Here is a 24,431-nt window from a genome sequence, read left to right on the forward strand (position 1 = left end):
TCTAAAAATACCTTAGGAAAGAAATCTAAACCTCAAAGAACCAAAGAAAAAAATGTTCCACACAACAAAAGGCAGTATTAGGAAGAAACAAATCATAGCACTTTGGGAAGCCATAAAATGTAGGTTTTAAACTCTGATTCAGTCTTTAATCTTTCAAAGCAAATAAGTTGCTGGTTTTTAGGGAGTAATCGTCTTTATGATTGCAGCTTCTGGCATCTTCCCTACCCAAATGGAGAGTGACTACTGGATCAGCAGTGAGCCCAGAGATCAATATTCCAGATCCTTCTTCCTACTACCACAACCAACCTGTGACTTCAGTGACCTAGTTTAAGTAGGCTCCAGTGTTTTCATCCCTAATTCCTCCATGCCTTGTGTAACCTCCAGATCTTATGCTGGAGCAAGGGGGATGTACTTGTTTCAAAGTCAGCTAGCAAACAGATGACAAAGCAAAAAGGAAACAATTACAGTGTTTTAAAAGCAAGATAGAGCCTGTCCTCCAAAAGCCAGGAAGACAGTATCTATCTGAGGAAGTTAGCTCACAACATGACAGCAATCATAGCTCTGCCAAACAGCCATAAACACTTCAACCTGCTGTGCTGAGTAAGTCACTTAACCTCTTCCGGAGCTCAACCTCTGCAGTAATCAAGTGGTCACCCTCTGAGTCCATGAGTTTGAGATGGTTTTGTATAAATCAGATAGTACTTTTTTTTTATTGCTGGAATAATTTCCTGTCACTCCTTTAACAACCCATTCTGTTAGTTTCATCATTTCTAAGAATGTAACTAATACTTAATACTTCACTAATATATACTTTCTGGAATGTCTTTACTCTGGGCACTGCTAGTATGATCCTTCTGCCTCACAGTCAAAAGTGGATTATAGCCAGGTGGTGGTGGCATATGCCTGTAATCCCAGCACTCTGGGAGGCAGAGGCAAGCAGATTTCTGAGTTTGAGGCCAGCCTGGTCTACAGAGCGAGTTCCAGGACAGCCAGGGCTATACTGAGAAACCCTATCTCAAAAAAAAAAAAACCAAAAACAAAAACAAACGTGAATTATATAGCTAGAATGACATTGTACAACTGTAATCCCACCACAAGTGGGTCAAGAGTTTCAGCCAACCAGGGGCTAGAGAGATGGGTCAGAGGTTAAGAGCACTAGCTGTTCTTCAGAGAACCTGGGTTCAATTCCCAGTATCCACATAGCAGCTCACAACTGTCTGTAATCCCAGATCCAGGGGACCTGACACTCTCATATAGGCATACATTCAGGCAAAATGTACAATAAAAAATGTACATAATTTTTTTTAAAAAAAGAAAAAGAGTTTGAGACAACCTTAGCTACATTATGAGTTCAAGGACAGTGTGAAATACATGAGACACATTCTCAAAAGAAAAAGAAAAAAACTGGCTGCATAGACTGCTATGAACTCTTCAATTCAACAAAAATGGTAATTATAAATACTGCTGAAAAGTAAGATTTTAGCAAATAACATGCTGTGGAGAATATGCAATTAGCAATGATTACAATACTTAATATACAGAAAACAACAATTCTCCAGAAACAATAGTTGGTATGGATAAGACAAAAGCCTAAGCCAGAAGTGGTAGCTGATACCTGTATCCCTAACACTCACCAGGAGGCTGAGGCAGAAGAATAAGTGAGAATTTGAAGCCAGCCTGAGTTATAGAGACTGTCTAAAAACAACAATAAAAAGCAAAAAAACAAAAAACAACAGGAAGAAAAATACAATGCCTAATTTTTTACACTAAAATTAATTTAAAAAAAAAATTGGGGGCCGGGCGGTGGTGGCACACCCAGCAATCTGAGAGGCAGAGGCAGGCGGATTTCTGAGGTTGAGGCCAGCCTGGTCTAAAGAGTAAGTTCCAGGGCATCCAGGGCTACACAGAGAAACCCTGTCTCAAAAAACTAAAATAAGTAAATAAGTAAATAAATCAATACATACATGATGTGTATTGTTTAGGCTCTCTCCTGCAAATAAAAAAAAGAAAAGAAATTATGTGAAGGCTGGGGGTGGGGGGATAGGGGGGTGGGGGTGGGGTGGCGCAGAACAGAGTGGAACAGAGTGAGTTCCAGGACAGCCAGGGCTATACAGAGAAACCCTGTCTCGAAAAAACCAAATCCAAAAAAAAAAAAAAAAAAAATGTGAAGGGTGTTTTCCTTGCTGTATTCCTGGTACCTGTGAAGAGGGCATCAGATCCCCTGGAATTAGAGTTACAGATGGTTGTGACTCCCCACGTGACTGCTAGGAATTAAACTGGAGTCCCCCGAAAGAGTAGCCAGCACTCCTAATCACAGAAACATCTCTCCAGCTTTAACAAGGCAAAATTTCAAGTGCCTCAACATTAGGCAAAATTGAAAGTCCAAATACAACCCTCCCATTGCAGGATATTATCTAAATGATAACTCCTTCTTGGATATTGTAAAGTAAAAAACAAAACAAAACAAAAACCAAAAAGCTCCTAGGCCAGACCTAGGTAGGGCACAATCTCACAATGGCATATATTAGGGAGGCTGAGGAAAGAAGATTATAAATTCAAGGCTAATTCATATAATCCCACTGACACCCTTACTTCCCAATAAAAAGTAAAATGAATGAAAGACTAGAGATACAGCTCAGTGGAAGAACTATTACCAGGCATGCTCACGGCTGTGGGCTCAATCTCTAATACTTAAACCTCTCAGTGACCTGCCCCTCACTGCTGCAGCACTCAGGAAAGCAAGCCCTACTCCTCACCTGCGCAGCACAATAGAGCTGGCCCTGGATGTGGGGGCTGAAGATGAGCTGACCCCAAGGGCATGATCGCAGGAAAGCCAGAGAGCTAACCAGCTTAGACAACTCTGGGCTAGATCCAGAGCATTGAATTGACCCACTCCATTATCTACCCCACCAATGAATTAACTGCTGAAGTGCATGAAGGGATCAGTCCTACAGATCCAAAACTACAAGATCTCCATGACACAGGACTCCTAGGAGTCCCAGTGAGGTTCCAGTATCAATAGAGTAGCAGAAGCCAGAGGTCTCATACCAGACCAACAAGTTACTGCAATGAATATTTGTAAGCAAAGAAGTGTGGGCAAAAGGATATACTGTGGGATTCATTGTGACATACTGAAGCTTCCACAACAAGATCCGTTTTCTCTGTTAGAGGGGAGGTTGCAAGGGTAGAGGGCAGGTACAAGGGGAGGGGGAGATGAGTAGGTCTGGGGCACATGTGACATTCACAAAAAGCCAAAATAAAGTTTAAACAAACAAACAAACAAGCAAACCTCTCAGTAGTACTCAGTAGTTTTGAGGGGACAAAACTCAGAAGCAAAGCACCAGGGAGGTAGGCATCGGTCCAATCTCAAGCATTCCCTCTCTTCAAACAAACTTCTGGATAACAGATCCAGAACCAGAGCATGCAAACCAGTTCATGCAGCACCCAGAAAAATTAAACATTCCATATCTGATTCTAAGATTGTTTTTAAATTTTTTATTAGAATTACTTATTTTATGTATATGAATACACTGTAGCTGTCTTTAGACACACCAGAAGAGGGTATCAGATCCCATCATAGATGGTTGTAAGCCACCATGTGGTTCCTGGGAATTAAACTCAGGACCTCTGGAGGAGCAGTCAGTGTTCTTAACCACTGAGCCATCCCTCTAGCCCCCAATTCTAAGATTTAACACTGACTTTAGCAATACTAAAGAAACAGTAAGTTATAGGAATGAGTAAAATTGGTAAAAAGTTCAGTAGAAGGGTGAGAAGTACTGATGTCTGAAGACTTTAGCAAGAATATGAGACTGACTTAATCAGAAAATCAGCAAGAGTAAAAGATAGCAGATAAGAGCACTGCTGGGGAATTTAAAACCTCAGCCCTGTCCAGGTAAGTTCCACAATCACTCTAGATTCAGTTTTATCTGAAAGTCAAACTAACAAACTACTGAATCCCGAAGACCAGAAGCAACAAGAGGAACAAAGAGTTTCTGTGAATTTCCCTATATTTGGCTTGAATTTAGCAAAGGAGAAAAACAGGAATAGAGGTGAAAAGAGGCAGAGGGGAAAGAAAGTCATAGAAAACTCTGTCCTCTGTCTCCACCTAGTGGTGCCAGAGATTCCTCAACTGGGACAAGCAGCTTCAGCCTCTCAGAACCCACCATTATTGAAGTTTTAAGACCTGGGAAGTCGCTCAGAGAAAGAGGAGGGCTTGCCTATGGTCATAGTTTCCATCTCCAACACAATTAAAACAAGCTTACTTCTTGAAGCCAGCACTACTAACAATTTTCTGCATGCTGAAAATATCCTAAAATGCGGATTTAGACAAGTACACACGAGAGATAGAACACATCATCCTGAAACAGACCAGAAAAGCCTTGCCAGCAAGCTAGAGCAACCAGTGGCTTGAGAAAATGCAGGTCTCAAATGTCTTAAACTCTGACATTTAAACAAGTACTAGCCGGGCATGGTGGCTCATGCCTGTAATCCCAGCACTTGGGAGGCAGAGGCAGAGGCAGACGGATTTCTGAGTTCGAGGCCAGCCTGGTCTACAGAGTGAGTTCCAGGACAGCCAGGACTACACAGAGAAACCCTGTCTCAAAAAAACCAAAAAAATAAAAAATAAACAAGTACTAAACAATGTTCTCAGACAATAACATAAAACTAGCACAAATCATTGGGAGAGAAAGAAAGAAAGAAAGAGAGAGAGAGAGAAAGAGAGAAAGAGAGAGAAAGAGAGAGAAAGGAAGAAAGGAAGGAAGGAAGGAAGGAAAGAAGGAAGGAAGGAAGGAAGGAAGGAAGGAAGGAAGGAAGGAAGGAAGGAAGGAGAGACAGAAAGAGGGAAGGAGGGGGAGGGAAGGAGGGATGGAAGGAAGGAAGGAAGGAAGGAAGGAAGGAAGGAAGGAAGGAAACAGCTGAGAGTGGTGTATGTCTGTAATCCCAGCACACAGGAGACTGAAGCAGAGGGATCCAGGAAGAAGCCAGCTGAGACTACAGTGAGATGCTGTCTCACAACAATAGAAGGAGGGAATCACTGCCCTAAAGCAGCCGCTGATGCTGAGGGTCTTTGAAATGTGACTCCTTCCCTTTAGTTTTCAGATAAACAACTAGGGAAGGAGATTTAACAAGACCCAAAGAGCTGAGCCTAGACACTAGATGTTCAGAGCCCAGCTCAGGGCTCTCGATAGTTAATCTTTTTTTTTTAATTTATTTATTTATTTTTATTTATATGAGTACACTGCAGCTGTCTTCAGACACAGCAGAAGAGGGCATCAGATCCCATTACAGATGGTTGTGAGCCACCATGTGGTTGCTGGGATTTGAACTCAGGACCTCTGGAAGAGCAGTCAACGCTCTTAACCACTGAGCCATCTCTCCAGCCCCGATAGATAATCTTATACAAGTGACAGGGAACCACATACAGAGAAGGTGGATAGCCCTCCAGAGCCCAACTGTAGGCAGGCTTGCCCAACAAACTCCCTGGCAGACCTTGGAATTCATTAGACCCATACATCTGTCTGGTTTTGTTCCAGCACTCACTGATATTCATGTTTCTAAGAAAGGCTTTTGGGTGTTTTTGGGTTTTTTTGTAGTTGTTGTTATTATGTTTTGTTTTAAAGGGACATATTATGTTGCTCAGGATGGTCCCAAACTCTTGGTTCAAACAATCCTCAGTCTCCTAACTAAGTCGCTGTCACACTGCATGGCTTCTATCCCAATTTTAATATTATTTAATATGATTTCAAGTCCAAATATTTGTTGTATATGTGTGTATACAAAAACTTATGTCTTCCATCTCTAACTGGATCATGAACATCTTGAAAAATTAGTACCTTTCCTCAGTTTCTCAGTCTGTCTCTCTCTCAGTCTGTCTCTCTCCCTGTCTGTTGGTCTGTCCATCCATCCATGTCTTTTCCCCTCACCACCATAAGAGTTCCTCTGAAACTCAGAAAAGGAGCCATGCATTTCAACGTGCCTGCAATCCTCTTCCTGTTACTGTACAGAAACTATATGCTGATAATCTCATTTGGGTTCTAAAACTGAACTACTGACTGGAGACACTTGGAGGGAAGAGAAAGGTAAACTTCTAAAAAGTTAAATAAAATCAAACCAATGCTGGGGGGCAGTAGCTCTTGGTAAAGAGCTAGTCTGGCATACTGCAGGACCTGGGATCCAACTCCAACACACAAAGAAAAAGAAACAAGGTACCAGTTGATATCTTTGTGGGTACACCACATGTTTTGGACAGGTTGAATACCAAGGAAGAACCACTCTGACCATAAAGAATGTGAAATATGCAACTAGAAAATACTTAACTATTGCAAAATAAGCTTTACTTTAGGCCAAAAGCATGAATTCCAAGCTGATTATGGGCAACTGAAAAAGATTCTCTTATTAAAAATGCTCAGGTGATCAAAAGGACAAACTAGACATCAAGGCAAAACAGCAAAGGTTGTTAGTCATGTCATTACCCAACAATTCTAAGCCCACTAGCAAGTTCACAAAATGGCTTTGAGATAGACTCTTGGTTCAATAAATAAAATAATGACAAGACAAATAAGTCGTCTTTAGTAATAAGTTCTTTAAATAGACTGTTATTTTCACTTTTCCTATTTACCAAATACTTAAAATTTGTTTTTGTTTCTTTTGGGGGGGGGTGTCTCTAAAGTATCCTTTTCACTTGAAGATTCCTACAGAATGTCATACATGGTAAACAAAGGGCTGGCCTGTTCCTACTGACACACTGGTGGAGAGAGGAATGGTCTGGAAGACTGGTCGCTCCTTTTAGCAGCAGTATGACCCAGCACAGAAAGCCTGGCCAGCATGGAAATGAATTACTAGTGTCCCTATGCCAGTCAGCAGTGAGAATGGCATTCCAGGCCCATACAGTGGCTCTGTGAACAGAACGTGAGAGAGTAACTGGGCCAATGGGCTCAGAGCAAACTGTATGTGACAAAGTATAGGAGAGGCTGAAAGGAGCAAAGAAATGGAAAGGGGCTCAGGACATACCTCTATTTACTCAAAAGCCCTTATATAGTTTTACTCTGTGCCAGGTATTGGTCTAAGTATTTTCCCAATAACTCCTGCAAGAGAATCATGACAATTCCCATCGTACAGATGGTCTGAGTGAGAGGTAAAGGAACAAGTTCCTCAGAGGCAGCACTAGAGACCAAGTCCCCCAGTCATCCTCTGCTACACAGCAAGTTCAAGGCCAGCTTGGGACACCTGAGTTCCATCCCTAGAACCCATGTAAAAGGTAGGAGAGAACTGAGTATGCAAAAGGAGTCCTCTGGCCTCCACACATGGGCTTTCCATACATGCCCTTTCCACCAATAATATTTTTTTAAGTTTAATTAAAATAAAAAAAACTAAAACCAGAGGCTGGAGAGAAGGTTCAGTGGTTAAGAGCATTGACTCCTCCCAAAGGAAGTTCAATTCCCAGCAACCACATGGTAGCTCACAACTATCTATAATGGGCATCTAATACCCTCTTCTGGCATATACAAGCAGATAGAGTACTCATATACACAATAGATAAATATTTTTTAAAAAAACAATAAAACTAAAACTAGCCAGGTGGTGATAGCATCGTACACCTTTAATCCCAGCTTTCAGAAGGCAGAACCAAGCAGATCTCTGAGCTCAAGACCAGCCTGGTCTACAGAGTGAATTCCAGGACAGCCAGGGCTACACAAACCCTGTTCAAAAAACAAAACAAAACATACATGTCCAAAATGGCCTTGATCTCTACTAGGTGATACTGGCTGCCTAGCCCTTGTGGGAACTCAGTCTCTCCTGAATGAAGAAATGAAGCCCTGTTGTACCAAATGGACCATGTATTTAAACCACTGAGTAATGTACATGAAACATAGTCATTGCTATTCCCTAGTCCTTCATCCCAATAAAGGGCAGGTACCCAGTTCATAAAACAACAGCACTAACCAGCGTGCTCCCTGCCTCTCCACCAGCTCATCCTTCATCTAGCCTGTCCATACCACAGACCACATACCATTCAAATGCAGTCTACTTATTATCCATAGGATATTGGTGGCAAGAGGATGATAGCCTTTCTTCTGTAGTAAGCTCCTTAATGCACACACATACAGCCCTAATATCCTATACAACCAATAAAACAGCAACCATAATATCTAGACGTTATATGCCTACATTTTTGGAAGTATAGGAATAAAGACTATACTAAAAATACCAGAATTATTCCTTCTGCTTTCCCTGCTTTGAAGGTTCTTTCTGTTATAGACAATGGATGTCCACTTGTTATATAGTATAATGGCCTGCGATATTAGCATAATCCCATTTGGTAAAAGCATTTAAAATGCCAACCAACATGAGAAGGCTTTGTTTTTTATGTAATACAGTATTAGAATCTCTCACAACTCAATTTTGAGAAATTTTTCATATTTGACTCATCTCAATGATAGATTGAATTATTAGAGCAAAATTCCAGCCTAGATAAGAAAAAAACATAACTGTTTAGCCTCCTGGCAAATTACATTCAGCATCCACTTTCTCAAGATGACAAATATCAAATCTCTCAAGTGGAAAAATCTTCTAGAGCATCAAGCCAACTGTGCAGTACAGCAAATAGATGAGGAGAGTGCACCCACCTCTGCAACAACCATCCTGATCCATTGCCATAAGGTGACAGGCCTCACATGGCAGCTGCCACCGGTTCTAGAGTCAGTCCTTCTTGGATGGTCACTACCATTTGACCTTAACAAAGCCAAGAGTTCCACAAATACTGGCTTTCCTTCCCCACTCCACCCCCACCCCTGAAAGCATCTGCCATCCTTGCATAAACTTGGCACAAAAATTATTTGCTTCTCTAAGCTCTCTAATACCACAGGATGACAGACTATTATTACTTTTTTGTTGTTGTTGATTTTTTGGTTTTTTGGTTTTGTTTCCCCGCCCCCCCCCCCAGACAGTGTTTCTCTGTATAGCCCTGACTGTCCTGGAACTCACTGTCCTGTACACCAGGCTGGCCTCAAACTCAGAAATCCGTCCTGTACACCAGGCTGGCCTCAAACTCAGAAATCCGCCTGTCTCTGCCTCCCAAGTGCTGGGATTAAAGGCATGCGCCACCACTGCCTGACCTATCATTACTTTTAATAAAATATTCAAACACTATTTATAAACAGTGTTTCCCCTATAATCTGAAATCCAAGGGAGATGCAATGACTTAACAAAAAACACATCAGGGCAGTGCCTAAAGTGATACAAGCCTCCTACTGTAGGCCAGTTATGGCCTTTCTGCTGCTTCTTTCTTGGGGACTAACCATCACACATCCTTGTGTAGTGTGCAGGGCCAGGATAATTGGTCCCACTTTACTGATCTGGAAACTAAGAGCCACAGAGCTTACATAGGGCAGATCTTTAAGTCTCAGTCTGTCTTATTTAAAGTCCATGTGCTTTCTATTACGGCTCTGCTACTCAAATTGTGGTCACTGGACCAGCAGCTTGGCATCATCTGAAAACTAATTAGAAATAAGATTCTCAGCTGGGTGGTGGTGGCACATGCCTTTGATCCCAGCATTTAGGAAAGCAGAGGCCCTCACTCTGAGTCTGAGGCCAGCCTGTTCTACAGCTCCAATTCCAGGATTGCCAGGGGTACAGAGAAACCTAGATTTAATTAACATCTTCATGTCATTTGTGTGCCATTAAAGTTTAAAAGCTGGGCTGGAGAGATGGCTCAGAGGATAAGAGCACATTGACTGCTCTTCCAAGGGTCCTGAGTTCAATTCCCAGCAACCACATGGTGGCTCACAACCATCTGTGATGTAATCTGATGCCCTCTTCTGGAATGTCTGAAGATAGCTACATATACATAAAAGAAATAAGTCTTAAAATAAAAAAAAAATGTAAAAGCTGCTACACTATTATGCTTCTCTGACTGCTGTTACTACTATCCCTTTCTACAGACTTGCACTGTGTTCTCTATGTGGGGGTGGTGGCAGGGGTAGACATTTAATGTTTGAAAATATTTTTGTCACAACTAGGGATAGACAGACAGACAGACAGATGAATGAATACTACTAGGACCAAAAGCTGGAGGGACTTAATCAATATCCTACAATGCCTGTAGGCCTGGTAGCCCAAGCCTATAATCCACACTCAGAAATCATTACAAGTTTGAAGCTAGTCTAGACTACATGGTAAGTTTCAGGCCAGCTAGTCCTACATAGAAAACACTGTTTCAACTAAAACAAAACAACAAAAAAATTCTACAGTGCACAGAACTGCTTCCCCATACATTAAATTATCCAGTCCAAACATCAGCAGTGCTAATGCTGAGAAACCACACCCTAGTTGAACATACTATCTGTTATTTTTGGATCTACAGATCATTTTTTAAGGATTACTTTTACTGCTGGAGAGATGGCTCAGTGGTTAAGAGCACTGTCTGATCTTCCAAAGGTCCTGAATTCAATTCCCAGCACCCACATGGTGACTCACAACCATCTGTAATGGGATCCAATGCCCTCTTCTGGTGTGTCTGACAGCTACAGTGTACTCATATAAATAAAACAAAGTAAAATAAAATAAGAGAAAGAAATACCCAAGCAGGGTGGTGGTGGTGCACGCCTGTAATCATAGCACTCTGAGAGACAGAGGCAGGCAGATTTCTGAATTCGAGGCCAGCCTGGTCTACAGAGTAAGTTCCAGGACAGCCAGGACTATACAGAGAAACTCAGTCTCGAAAAAACCAAATCCAAAACACCAAAAAACAAAAACAAAAAAAACAAAAAAAAAAAAACAAAAAAACAAAAACAAAAAAGAAAGAAATACCTTTAAAATTCATTTTTTAAAAAAGGATTACTTTTACTATTTTTAATTCTGTGTAAATGTAGGCATGTGCATGTGAGTACAGGTGCACATGAAGGCTGGGGTAGAAGCTCTCTCTAGAACTGGGGTTCTAGATGGGCTGCCCGATACAGGTGCTAGAACCAAACTTGAGTCTTTGGCAAGTTGTAGGAGAATACTGTCTGGGTTTTGGGATTTTTGAGTTGTTTTGTTTTTTTAATTTTCTTTCCAGACAGGGTCTTACTGGCTGTCCTAGAACTTTATAGAGCAGGCTGGTCTCAACCTTGGGGATCCACTCTGCCTCTACTTCCTGAGATTAAAGTGACTTTGGGGATTAAAAGTGTATGCTGCTGTAACCAGCCAGAATATGGTCTTAACCACTGAGGCACTCTCCAACTGGACATAGAGACACATGTCTATAATCCCAGCACTTGGAAGACAGAGGCAAGAAATAAGTAATTCAAGATCATCTGCAGTTAGATACCAAGTTTCAAGCCAATATGGGCTATATGAAACCTTGGCTTGCTTCCTTCTCCAAAAAAGAACAGACAGCTCAGTGGAATAGCATTTGCTACTGGGCATGAGTCTTCAGGAAAACACCCTATCAGTGTGCCACATGCATGTAATGCCTGTGGAGGCCAGAAGATGGCATTCCCTGGAACTGAGTTACAGGGGGTCATGAGCTGCCCTGTGGGCGTGGGAAGCAAACCACAAGAGCAGTGAATACTCTTCACCATTGAGCCTTCTCTCTAACCACTTTCCATATTTTTAGATCTTTTTAGTAGCTGCTCTAGAGATTATCATAAAATCTTGACTTACCAAAATCAATTTCAGGTTTAAATTAGTTTTAGTGATTCAGAAATGTTCTGATGTGGTACTAGTATATACACCTATCAAATTTACATGCACAGTAACTCACTATTACAGCTATTCTTTTACCATCTGTAGTCATTTCCTTAGCCTATTACAGCTTTGTTCCAACACATCTTTCCTGTGCATTGTTAGTCAATGTACTATACATATAATACATGCTATACACACAACATTATATGCACTTAAACACTTTTTTAATCACTAAAGGAGAAAATTATGCATTTACAGCATCTTATATAATCACATAATTACCTCTACTATTTTCTCATGTGCATTTGAATTATTGTCTGAGGTCTCTTACTTCCAGCCTGAAGGACTCAATAAACCCTTTCTTGTAAGGCAGGACCTTGAGCAATAAATCCTCCCAGTATCTGTTGTCTTCATTTCACCACTCTGAAATGACCAAACAATATTCAACTTTGCTAGATACAATTCTTAGTTGGTTTCTTGTTTGTTTGTTTGTTTGTTTATGTTTTTCAGGACTGAGTTTCTCTGTGTAGCCTTGGCTGTCCTAAAACTAGCTCTGTAGACCAGGCTGACCTTGAACTCAGATCTACCTACCTCTGCCTCCCTAGTATTGGGATTAAAGTCATTTGCCACCACCACTGCCAATGTCTTTCTTCCTTCTTCTGACAGTTCAAATTTATAACTGGGGGTCCTATACTGAGTATTTTAGTCCAACTACTGTACTTTTCAGCTCTAGAACTTTCACTTGGCTCTCTTTTATACTTCCTCTCTTTAGGGATTTCCATTTGATTTGGCAGTATTGTGATACCTTCCTTTACTACTTTGTGCTTCCCTTAAGTTCTGAGAATATATTTATAATGGCTAAGTCTTGTGTGGGGGTGTACATGCATGAATATGTGTTGTGTGTGTATAGATGTGTACTTATGTGGCACACAAGTGCACATGGACATGCAGAGGCCAGAGGGCAATATCAAGTAGCTCTCTTTATTACTCTCCACCTTTTTTTGATGACAAGGTATCTCGCTGAACCTGGAGCGCAATGATTTAGACTGACTGCGCAGCAAGTTCCAGAGAGCTGCCTCCAGCACAGCTTTTACATGGGCATTCAGGACCAAAATTCAGATCCTCACACTTTCGTGGCCTGCACAATCTCCCACAAAGCTTGTGGTTAGTCTGCCCCTGTTCATTCTCACTCCTGTAGCTAGCATCCCCACACCCACCTCCTCTTCCCTTGCTTGGGTCATACTTTCCAGTTTCTTTACATATCTCATTTTTTTTTTCTGTTTTGGACATTTCAGATTATATTATTTTAGTGACTCTAGTGCCCTATCAAGGCTTTTATTTGATGGGGGCTGGGCAGCACTCTATCACTGTCTGAGTTTTTGAGGTAAAACTATGTAACTTGAGCTGGTCTTGAACTCTCCATTCTCCAGCCCACAGCCTCCCAAATGCTAAAATTATAGACACAGACTCAGACCATCAAATCTACATCAAGTCTTACTATTTATTGTTTGGATGATTTTAAGAAAATCTATTTATCCCACACAGTGTGATGAATGACATGGTTTTAGTCTTCCTTTTCCAGGACTATCCAACTATCCAACTGTTTTTTGTTGTTGTTGTTTTGTCTTTTGGGGTTTTTTTTTGTTTTGTCTTTTTGGTTTTTTAAGACAGGGTTTCTCTGTATAGCCCTAGCTGTCCTGGAACTCACTCTGTAGACCAGGATGGCCTCGAACTCAGAAATCTGCCTGCCTCTGCCTCCCAAGTGCTGGGATTAAAGGCGTGCACCACCACTGCCTAGCCATCCAACAGTTAAATGGTAATTGTGGCTTGTTTTCTAACATTCTTAACAATGCCCTAAGGCAAATCTTGTATACAAACTAGAGTACTGAATTACAGTTACTCTCCGGGAAGTGCTTCCCAGGTGAATGTTTGATGTTTATGCTTACCTAAGGAGGATTCATTCCCTAATAATTTCTTGCAAATTGGAAAACATGTATGTAGTCCTGGTATCTTCAAACAATTCAACCCTCTCTCACTAAAACCTAGTGTTCTCAAATCTGCCTTTGGGCATGAACTTTCCCACTGGGTTTCAGGTGAGTTATTTCCTTTGGGGGAAGATTAGGACAATCTGGGTTTTTCCTGATTTGGGGGTTGGGGGAGGAGGTTGACTCTTGGACCACCTAAATGTGCTCTATCAGAGCTATACCCCTAGTCAGCTATCTGTTTTAAGTCCTGCCCCCCCCCCCTATACTCCTCATGTAAAAATCTCTGAACCAGGGGATTCTGGAAATAGGGAAGGAGATAATGCAAGCTTTTCTCTGAGTTGTCCCATTCTCCCCCAAATCTAGGATTGAGTCTTTGGTGGAAAAACAGTAGGCAGAGGTTGCAACTTGCCTTCCCTACCATCAAATAACCAACCACCTCACAAGTCAAAGCTGGTGCTAGAGCAGTTAGATCCTAAATTATCTCAGTATGCCACATCCTACTCCATAAGTAGTGATTGAACAGAAAAAAGGGGCCTACCATGCAAGTGCACCTTCCTATGACTTAGCCTCAGCAACAAGTAGTGGAGTCTCTCTAACTCATCAGAAGGGGAAAGCAGACCTGACAGTCTTGATTCAAACGACTGCCTCTCACCTCATTACACCTCCATTCTTGCTGCCTTTGCTAGTCACCCTTACAAACATTTACAAAGGTTGTTTTCAGATGTATTTTCACCAGTTTTGAAGTACAGATACAACCTGGACTACAAGTCAGTGGAATTGTGATACTGTCCTGCTTCAGCTAAAATGCTGAGTAGTTCCAACAGAACCCCAATGCCCTGTAAAGCTGAAATGGTTGACTATGTAGCCATGTGTAGAAACAATTCGGCAACTCTTGACAACTGTCAATCCCCCAGCCATGTATCAACACTTTGGGAAGCAAGGACTAAACTGCTTGAGAGCCAGTATTATACTGACTAGAAGTTCAGACTGAAGTCCAAAATCTTGAGGCAGTCTGCATAAAGGAAAAAATACGTTTTTTCCCCACCTTTTAAAGAGAGGCATTTACCATCTTCTGTAGTGTCAACCACACAAGACTGTCTCCTGTTTCTAAGACCAATCACATGCTTCTGATTAGCTACAAACTGAAGGGCCACAACTCCCTCTTTGGATTCAGTTAATTTAGTACTCCATCTCACAGAACTTAGGTAAAAACACTCACATTTACCTGTTTTTCATAGGATATTACAATGGGCACAAGATTATTATAAGATCTTTTTAAATGTATAAGGTAAGGCATGTGGCAAACGTTACAGAGTTTATATATCCACTAACATAGCACATGTTCAGATGGAAGTTCTCTAAGCCGTATTCTTTCAAGAGTTTATGGATGCGTAATTATATAGGCATTGTTGGTTAAATCATTGGCTATTGGTGATCAACTCAGCCTTCACTTCCATCTTACAGGAAGAATTGAGAAGTCTCAATCTTAAAGATCCTTTCTGGAAACCTGGCTGAATTCCAAAACTACTATAACCAGGCATCCAAATCATTAATTAACACACAAAAAGAAACCTATTACTTTGGCGATTCCAAGGATTTTAAAAGCATTAGGCCAGGGAACCAAATCATGTATGTATATCCCAGTGTCCCAGGACCTGTCTGACTGGCTTTTTTGTGGTTGCTTTGCTTTTTTTGTTTGGTTTTTTTTTGTGGGTCAAATGTGTAAATGTGCCTGGCGGTGGTGGCGTATGGCCGGGAATCCCAGCACTCTGGGAGGCAGAGGCAGGCGAATTTCTGAGTTCGAGGCCAGCCTGGTCTACAGAGTGAGTTCCAGGACAGCCAGGGCTATACAGAGAGATTCTGTCTCGAAAACACCAAATCCAAAAAAAAAAAAAAAAGTGTAAATGTCTGACACTTAGCAAGTGTTCAGGGTTGTGGATACAACCCAGTGATGGGGTGAATGCACAACAAACACAAGGCTCTGAAAAGAAACACACCACACACACACACACACTTCAACAAATGATAGCTATTATCACCATGTTAGAAACTAGGAAATGTAAGACACTCTTTCCTCAAAGTTTTTCCCATAAAATTAAAAGTCTGGAACAGGGAAAAGTACAAACTTCCAATATAAGTAGATGTAACTTTTAAGACCTAGGGTACATAGTTAATGCCTAGTGAAAAACTCCCTGTAGTTTTAGGCGCGAGTTCTACACACTGTACACCAGTTCGTTTCTACGGAAGATCCCAGTGTTTTCCAATAACAAATGAATGAAAATAACCTTCGGGAAATGCCAAAACCAAGAGATCCACTTTAAGAAAAAGACAAAACAACTAGCTTTAACTTGTGATCTGGCCCTAGAAAGCCTCTTCCGGTTCCAGATAATGATGCGGAACCCCTTAAGCTTCCACCTCGACTGTCACCACAGCGAGGACGCCCCATGGGGAGGGACGCGCGCCGCGGCCAGGCAGGCAGAGACTCCGCGGCTCCCCGCTCACAGCCCGTCGGGGCTGGCGGCCGGTTACCTCGCAGTTGAACTCCATCTCGGCGTCCATGGTGACGATCCGCACCGTGAATGTCTTGGGCTGCTTCCTCTTGAGTGAGCTGAAGCTCATGCGGGAAGCGATGGCTCCGGCCATGGCGCGGGGTACTGGCCTGGGACCCCCTCACCCCTGGGCCCGCGTCCTGGGTCTATTAGCCCCCCTGGAGTAGCTGCACAGGCCTCAGGGCCACCATGGTGGCCGGCTGGCCGGCCCGAGACAGACCTAGGCTGCCTGGGTCCCCAGCGGCCAGCATGGGCCGCGAGGACCCGGTCTGGGTGCGGAAAGATGAGTTAAGGGACAGTCTCTGACGACGGGGGACGGGATGCCGGCAGAAGCAGGCGCGGCCCGGAGCGCGGAGACTCGGGCTGGGGACGCCGGGGATGCCTCTGGACAGGAATCCTAGACGGCTGCGGCGCCGACGCCGGGCCTCTCGGAGACCGACGGGGGTCGCGGGGCCGCGCAGTAGTTGGGAGCGCACACGCGCGTGCGTGTCTGTCAGCAGCTCCACTCCGCGCGCCCTCGGGAAGCGTCCTCTACCAACCCCCACCTCAGCGACCGCCGGGTCCCCGCCCCGCCCTCAGGACTCCCAGAACGCTACACACGGGTGCATCCTAACTCTTTTTTTCTCAAGACGCTGTGATTGGCTCGAACGCCAAAGGAAGCGGGACTTCCGCTTGGTCCCGCCTCCTCTCGGCCTACTCCACCAATTGAAAGTTTCACTGAACCAGGGCCGCCGGTCTGTTCTCGGCGTTGAGTGGCTGTAGAGGCGGTCAGTCCGAAAGCTTTTGTTCGTAAAGTATACGCCTACTCTAGCAAGACTGGTTGAGAAGGCGCAGGCGGCACCTTTCCCGGGAAACCTGTGGAGTCCCGGGTAGCACTGCACGAGGTACTGTCGCGGCCAGTGGGAGACCCCATTTATCACGTCGCGCCAATGCATCAGTCGTATCTGGGACACCCGGCCGAAATTCCTTTTTGACATTTATTTATATGTCCTGTCTTGTATTTTTCAAACTTTAAAAACACGTAGGGAAGCCTCTTAAGTTGCTGCGAATTGCCTGCCTGATCCTTCAGCTTCTCTTTAAGAGATTTAAGATTGCCACAGGAATCGTGATTGTCCTTACCTTACTAAGTCCTTGAGGAATTGAAACTTGCTTAACACATATAGAAATCTTTAGGAAGATGTCTGGCACATATTAGGTTGAATCTTATGAAACCGGGCTAGTAGCGGTGAAAAAATGTGAAAGAATTTTTGTTTTATCTTCTGCATTTTTTTTTAAATTTCCAAGCTACATACTTGCAGCACTTGTAGCTTAATGTCATCAAGTGTATAATATGCTTAGAAGAATTTCAACTTTCTGGGGAGTTACAGAGTTTTTATTTGTTTTAAAGATACATTTCTTAGTCGCTGCTGTTGTGAAGACACCAGGACTACAGCAACTCCTATCAAAGAAAACATTTAGTTGGGGACTGTTTCAGTTTTACGGTTTCAGATGTTTAGTCCGTTATCATCATGGTGGGAAGCATGGTGGCGGCTTGCATAAGAGCAGTAGCTGAGAGCTAGCCGTATCCGGATCTATAGGCTTAAAAAGCCAGGCAGCAGGTTTGCCATGGGCTTTTGAAACCTCAAAACCAGCTGAGCAGTGGTGGCTCACGCCTTTAATTCTAGCACTTGGAAGGCAGAGGCAGGCCGATTTCTGAGTGCCTGGTCTACAGAGTGAGTTCCGGGACACCCAGGGCTACACAGAGAAACCCCCTGGGGGTGGGGGGGAGAAAAGAAACCTCAAAACCCACCCCCTAGTGATAGACTTCCTTCAACAGTTCACACCTCCTAATCCTTCTAATTCTTTCAAATAGAGCCACTCCTTAGTGACCAAGCATTCAAATCAATGAGCTTCTATGGGCCCGTTCTTACTCATCTTATGTGCATAAATGTTTTATGGCACTTAAGTGCATTGCACGCATTCCTGGCACCCATGTCAGAAGAGGGTTCCAGAGCCCCTGAAACTAATTCATGCAGATGTTAGCTACCACATGGGTGTTGGAAACTGAACCTGGGCCCTCTGCAAAAGCAACATTTACTCTTAAGCACTAAGCCACGTTTAGTCTGTCTGTTTTTTTGAGACAGGGTCTCCCTGTGTTATTTGGGGTACCCTAGAACCCCTGAACTTAAGCATGTCCTCTTCCTCAGCCTGTCTTAAAACTATAGCCCTGGTAGAGCATGGTGCTACATAACCTTTAATCCCAGCACTTGGGAAGTAGAGGCAGGTGGATCTCTGTGAGTTTGAAGCCAGCCTGGTCTACACAGTAATAGGACAGCCAGTACTACACAGAAAAAACTCAGTCTCAGGAAAAAACAAACAAAAACAAAAAACCTACAGCCCTGCTTTGACTTCTGTTTTGGTTTTTTTGTGTTTATTTTTGTTTTGGGGGCATGTTTTTGTCTTGCTGTCCTTGTTTAGTCTATGTGTTGGTTTGTTTGGGGGGAGGAGCAGGGTCTCTTTGTGTAGCCCTGACTCTCCAGGAACTCAGTATGTAAACCAGACTGACCCTAAATTCAGAGAAGTCTACCAACCTCTATCTCCTGAGTGCTGGAACAACGACGGTGCACACCACCCGAGCCCAGCTTAAAGTCTGTTTTTAAGTAGTTCTCATGGTGCAATGGAGGTAAGTGCATGTGTTTTGACTAAACAATGGGCACAACATAGGTGACACCTCTGCAGCATCCTCTCTGCTCTGACCTGGCAAAACCAAGGCCCAGCATGATTGACAGCATCTCATGCTCGACCTAGATCTTGAGAGACTAAGCTAGAGATGGGACTGAGCCCTGATCTTGGCCAGAACCGCTGGCTTTACCAGTGTGCTATACAATGTAAAGCTTCTAAATTCTTCCTGTTGCTGCTTCCAAAAAATATGAACTGGGAATGGGGCTAACAAGAACAGAGTCTAAGGACTTATAGGCATAAATGTCATAATGCAGCCCATGTTTGTATACATACAAACAATTCAAGAAGCAATGCATAAGTATCATGATTGGAATTCTGTAGTATTTATTGGGCAGTGTGGCTACAGCTGTCCTGTAACACAAGTCTTGCCCTTCTACAAGCTATCCCTGGATGACTAGGATGCACCGGCCAGGGCTAGATAGTTGTTGACTGGACCCACCAGAGAGTTTGCCACCAAAGTGATTCTTCAGGGTGCTGTGGGCTTGGCGTGGAATTATCTTCATTTTTATTGCTTCAGTGCTTCCCTGCTGGAGGGAAAACCAGGTTGGATTCTTCCTTGGATTCTCCCTGCAGAGACAACAAATGACCCAGGAGCAAAGATGCTGCCAGTAAATAAGTGATCTGGAGACCGCGCTGAGGAGCATCCACACCCAAAGGAAGTAGATCACACAGCAGGAGCTAAAACAGAAGGTTTATGATGAGGAATCATTCATTTTTATAGGAGACCTCCTAGGTGCTAGGCTTAGGGATAATCTGCAAAATACTCTATTTAAAGTTCCTGGGGAAATGAATGTCCATGTGGAAAATAGGTAGTTCTGAATCACAAAAATGAGAGCCAGGAATAAAAGTAGATATAATGGGGGTAGAGAGGTGGCTCGTTGACTAAGAACACTTAGTGTTCTTTCTTACACAGGCCCTGGATTCAGTTCCCAGCTTGCAAGTGGGGCAGCCCGCAGAAGCCCACTAATCCAGCTCCAGGGCATCTGATGCCCTCTGCTGGGCTCCTCAGGCACCTGCACTCACGCATAGGTACCAACACACACACACACACACACACACACACGCACACACACACACTTTATTAAAAAATAAAATGGATGAGGTGGCCAGAAAGATGCTGGTGGTTTGGTGATTAAGAGTACTGGCTCCTCTTGACAAGGACCTGGGTTCAATTCCCAGCACCTACATGCCTACATGGCGGCTCATAACCATCTGTAACTCCAGTTCCAAGGCAGCCAACTGTGGTGCTCAGATAAACATTCAAGCCAAACACCCATAGACATAAAAATAATCTAGGCGGTAGTGGTTGCTCACCTTTAATCCCAGAACTCAGGAGGCATAGACAAGCAGATATCTGTGAATTTCAGGACAACCAGGGCTACACAGAATAACTCTGTCTCAAACAACAACAGCAATAATAAGTATCAGCAATAATAAATAAAATAAAATAGGAACTGGAGAGAGGACATATTTATTTACATAGAGAGGCCCTATCCAAAAAAACCTCAGCCATGTGACTAGTGTAACAAGTCCCACTGCTTGTACTTCTAGTGACCCGTTTGCTTTTTCTCCTTAATGACACGTTGTGGCTTACATCATTTTTACAAGTAATCTATATACGATCTTTTAAAACAAGAGACTGGGTTTGGTGGTTTGCACATGTAATTCTATCAATCAAAAGGCTGAGACACCAAAGATGGCAGCAACTTTTTGAGACCAGAGTGTATTATATAGCAAGAAATTGTCTTCCAAAAGGAAGCAGGAAGGGAATGTGTCGGGGAAGTCTGGGGAAGAGGAATGAGGAGTTGGGGCCAGAGATGAACAAATACCTGTTCACATGTATGAAACTGTCTAAGAATAAATGTAAAAAAGAGACTTTGAGGGGCTGGAGAGATGGCTCAGCGGTTAAAAGCATTGACTGCTCTTCCAAAGGTCCTGAGTTCAAATCCCAGCAACCACATGGTGACTCACAACCATCCGTAATGAGATCTGGCACCTTCTTCTGGAGTGTCTGAAGACAACTACAGTGTACTCACATATGATAAATAAATAAATCTTTAAAAAAAAAAGTCTTTGAAAAGGGGGCAGGGAAGTGGAGCAGTGGTGGTACACGCCTTTAATTCCAGCACTTGGGAGGCAGAGGCAGGTGGATTTCTGAGTTCTAGGCCAGCCTGGTCTACAGAGTGAGTTCCAGGACAGCCAGGGCTATACAGAGAAACCCTGTCTCGAAAAAAACAAATCCAAAAAACCTAAATAAATAAATAAACAAACAAACAAACAAATAAATAAATCTTTTAAAAAAAGTCTTTGAGGGCTGGAGAGATGGCTCAGTGGTTAAGAGCACTGATTGCTCTTCCAGAGGTTCTGAGTTCAAATCCCAGCAACCACATGGTGGCTCACAACCATCTATAACAAGATCTGACTCCCTCTTCTGGAGTGTCTGAAGACAGCTACAGTGTACTTACATATAAGAAATAAATAAATATTTTAAAAAAAAAAAGTCTTTGAAAAGGGGGCAGAGAAGTGGGGCAGTGGTGGTACACGCCTTTAATTCCAGCACTTGGGAGGCAGAGGCAGGTGGATTTCTGAGTTTGCAGCCAACCTGGTCTACAGAACAGGAGGAGGAGAAGAAAAGGTGGGGGCAGGGAGCCAGGTGGCAATGGCACATGCCTTCCTTTAATCCCAGCACTCAGGAGGCAGAGGCAGATAAACTCTGTGAGCTCAAGGACAGCCTGGTCTATAGAGAGAATACCAGAACAGCCAACGCTATTCAGAAAAACCTTGTCTTGAAAAAGCAAGACAAAAACAAACAGACAAATAAATAAAAAAGAGGGAATCTCACATCTGGAAGCAGATGCACCGTGGGTTGGAAGCCAGCCTGGTCTACATAGTGAGTTCCAGGTCAGCTAGGATTATACAGTGAGACCCTTTCTTTAGAAAAGAAAAGGTTTAAGCTTGATCTACAGAGCAGGTTTCAGGACAGCCAGTGCTATACAGAGAAACCCCATCAGGGGTGGGGAGGAGTTTTTTAAAAGGCTCAGTTGGTAGAGTGCTTCTTTGGCGTAGACAAAGCCTGGGTTCCATCCCCTGCATGGAGTGAGCCTGTACCAGTAGCCACAATTCCAGAGGAACATCCAAGTTCAAGGTTACAGCTTAAGGCCAACCTGGAATTTATGAGATCCTGCCTCAGAAAAAGAGGGAAGAAGGAAAGAGAGGAAGGAAATAAAGATGAGGCTGGGGCGTGTATCACAGTGGTAGAGGGCTAAGTTCCATCTCCACAGCAAAATAAAGTAAGGGGAAAATGAAGCCAGGGAGGTGGCTCAGTGGGTTAAAGCACTGCTGGCAAGGCTGATGAGCCAAGTTCCCACACGGTGGAAGGAGAAAACTGACTCCCAGAAGATATCCCCTGACTTCTGCAGGTGTGCCATGGCACTTCAGGTGCACACACAACACACACACACACACACACACACACACACACACACGCACACGAATGAATAAATAAACAATATTTTAAAAAGAGAAACAAAACTCAAAGTTGTGTATTATCTAAGGCCATCAACTTTGGGTTGGAGCAAACCTATGGATTCTGCAGAATAGTCATCTCATGGTTCTTTTTATGACAGAGATTTTCAGCATGTGTAATCCCTAACCTTTTATGTTAATCAAAAGAGGCTGTGGTGATGCATGCAAGTAGGATATGCTGAAAGCCAGAGGCAGGAGAATCATTAGTAGGGCCAGCCTGGGCTACACACTTGCTGAGATGGCTCAGCAGTTAATACTTCTTATAGATTCAATTCCCAGCACCCACATGGTAGATTACAACACAAGTAACTCTAGTATCAGGGGATCTGAGGTCCTCTTCTAACTTGCTCATACGCCAGACATGCATATGATGCACAGATATACATACAGGCAAAACATTCATACATATAAAATAGCCTTTTTTAAAAAGTTGCTTTTAAAGACTTAAGCAGCCAGGCATGATGGACCATATATTTAATCCCAGCACTTGGGAGACAGAGGAAGGCAGATCTCTGAATTTGAAGGCAACTTGATTTACATCGTGAGTCCCAGAAGAGCCAGAACTACATAGTAAGACCCTGTCCAGAAAAAAAATGAGGTCTGGGCAGATAGCTAAGTGGTTAAAGAGAAGAGTACTGGATATTCTTCCGGAACACCTGGCTTTGGTTCCCAGCACCCACCTGGTATCCCACAACAGTGTATAACTCCAGTTTCAGGCCATTCACTGCCCTCTTCTGGCTTCAGAGGATACCAGGCACACATGCTTGGGTCAAAGTCACGGACACAGGCAAAGCATTCATACACATAAAATTATATGTGTGTGTGTGTGTGTGTGTGTATGTGTGTGTATTTATATATATATATTTGTTTTTAAGGACAGGGTTTCTCTGTGTACTTCTGGCTGTCCTGGAACTCATTCTGTAGACCAGGCTAGTCTGGGACTAAGAGATTCATCGGCCTCTGCCCCCTGAGTGCTGAGATTAAAGGTGTGTGTCAATACTATCTGGAAATAATTTTTTTAGAAAGAAAGAAAGAAAGAAAGAAAGAAAAAAAAAGAAAGAAAGAAAGAAAGAAAGAAAGAAAGAAAGAAAGAAAGAAAGAAAGAGAAAGAAAGGGAAAGGAAAGGAAAGAAAAAAGAAAAGAAGAAAGAAATGCTAGTAGCCTGGATGAACTTAAAACAAACAAAAAAAGATTTATGTATTTCTATTTTACGTCTGAGGCCCAAGGAGACATAGTGTTGCAAGTCCAGCAAGTGGATTACAGATGGCTGAGAGTGCTCACGTGGGTGCTGGGAACCGAACCTAGGTGCTGTGCCAGAGCAGCAAGCTCTCTTAACCCCTGAGCCACCTCTCTGGCCCCGTGAACTAACTCTTAAAAGGCATCTCCAAGTAGAAGGAAAGAAGGCAGAGTAACATACTCCTGCTGGCCAGAAAGAAAGCAGATATTTAAACTACCTATGAGGCCATGGAACAAGGAATTCTGGGTGGCCTCAGAGACCTAGGAATGACCAATGGTGGCTAAGGAAAACAGGCTCTCAGTCCTGCAGTCCTGACTTTGAGGTTTCACAGCAACCTGAGTGAGCTCTAAGGAAAGCTGTGAGCTTCAGATGAGAGCCACGGTGTTGGTGACACAATGCCTGCAGCCTGTGAAACCGAGTTCCATGCTAAGCTGAGCCTGGGCAAGGAAGCTGGATGATAATGAACGCACATTGTTTCAAACCACTGGCATTGTAGCAACGTGTGTCACGTGACAAAAGGAACTAGATGTGGCCAGAAAGCAAAACATTTTACCATGCATAACCCTCTGGTCTATGGCATTCCTGTAACTAGTTATTGTTTTGTGATTTGCTGACGTTCTTTCTAGTCATTATCGTGGAGTAAGATGGGTGTGGTGCTGTGTGCCTGTGATCTGAGAAGCCAAGGCTGGAGGAACCACACAAATCAAAGCTTAGTAATGCCAGGCGTGGTAGCCCACGCCTTTAATC

The 24,431-nt window shown here is 43.2% G+C and overlaps 1 protein-coding gene across 5 annotated transcripts in view; it reads right to left on the reverse strand.

Annotated features, from left to right (window-relative positions):
- The window catches only part of Nf2 (NF2, moesin-ezrin-radixin like (MERLIN) tumor suppressor), an 86,537-nt gene extending 69,764 nt beyond the window's left edge, over positions 1–16,773 (reverse strand). For 4 of the 5 annotated variants that reach the window (XM_052199734.1, XM_052199732.1, XM_052199730.1 and 1 more), the window contains exon 1: positions 16,182–16,773. In XM_052199734.1, the coding sequence (XP_052055694.1) occupies positions 16,182–16,295 (114 nt within the window). In that variant the 5' untranslated portion in view covers positions 16,296–16,773. The remainder of the gene's footprint in view (positions 1–16,181) is intronic. The other variant, XM_052199729.1, reaches the window with a different exon arrangement.
- Positions 16,774–24,431: the final 7,658 nt, after the last annotated feature.

The sequence above is a fragment of the Apodemus sylvaticus genome, chromosome 11 (assembly GCF_947179515.1).
Source record: "Apodemus sylvaticus chromosome 11, mApoSyl1.1, whole genome shotgun sequence".
Classification (NCBI taxonomy): Eukaryota; Metazoa; Chordata; class Mammalia; order Rodentia; family Muridae; genus Apodemus; species Apodemus sylvaticus.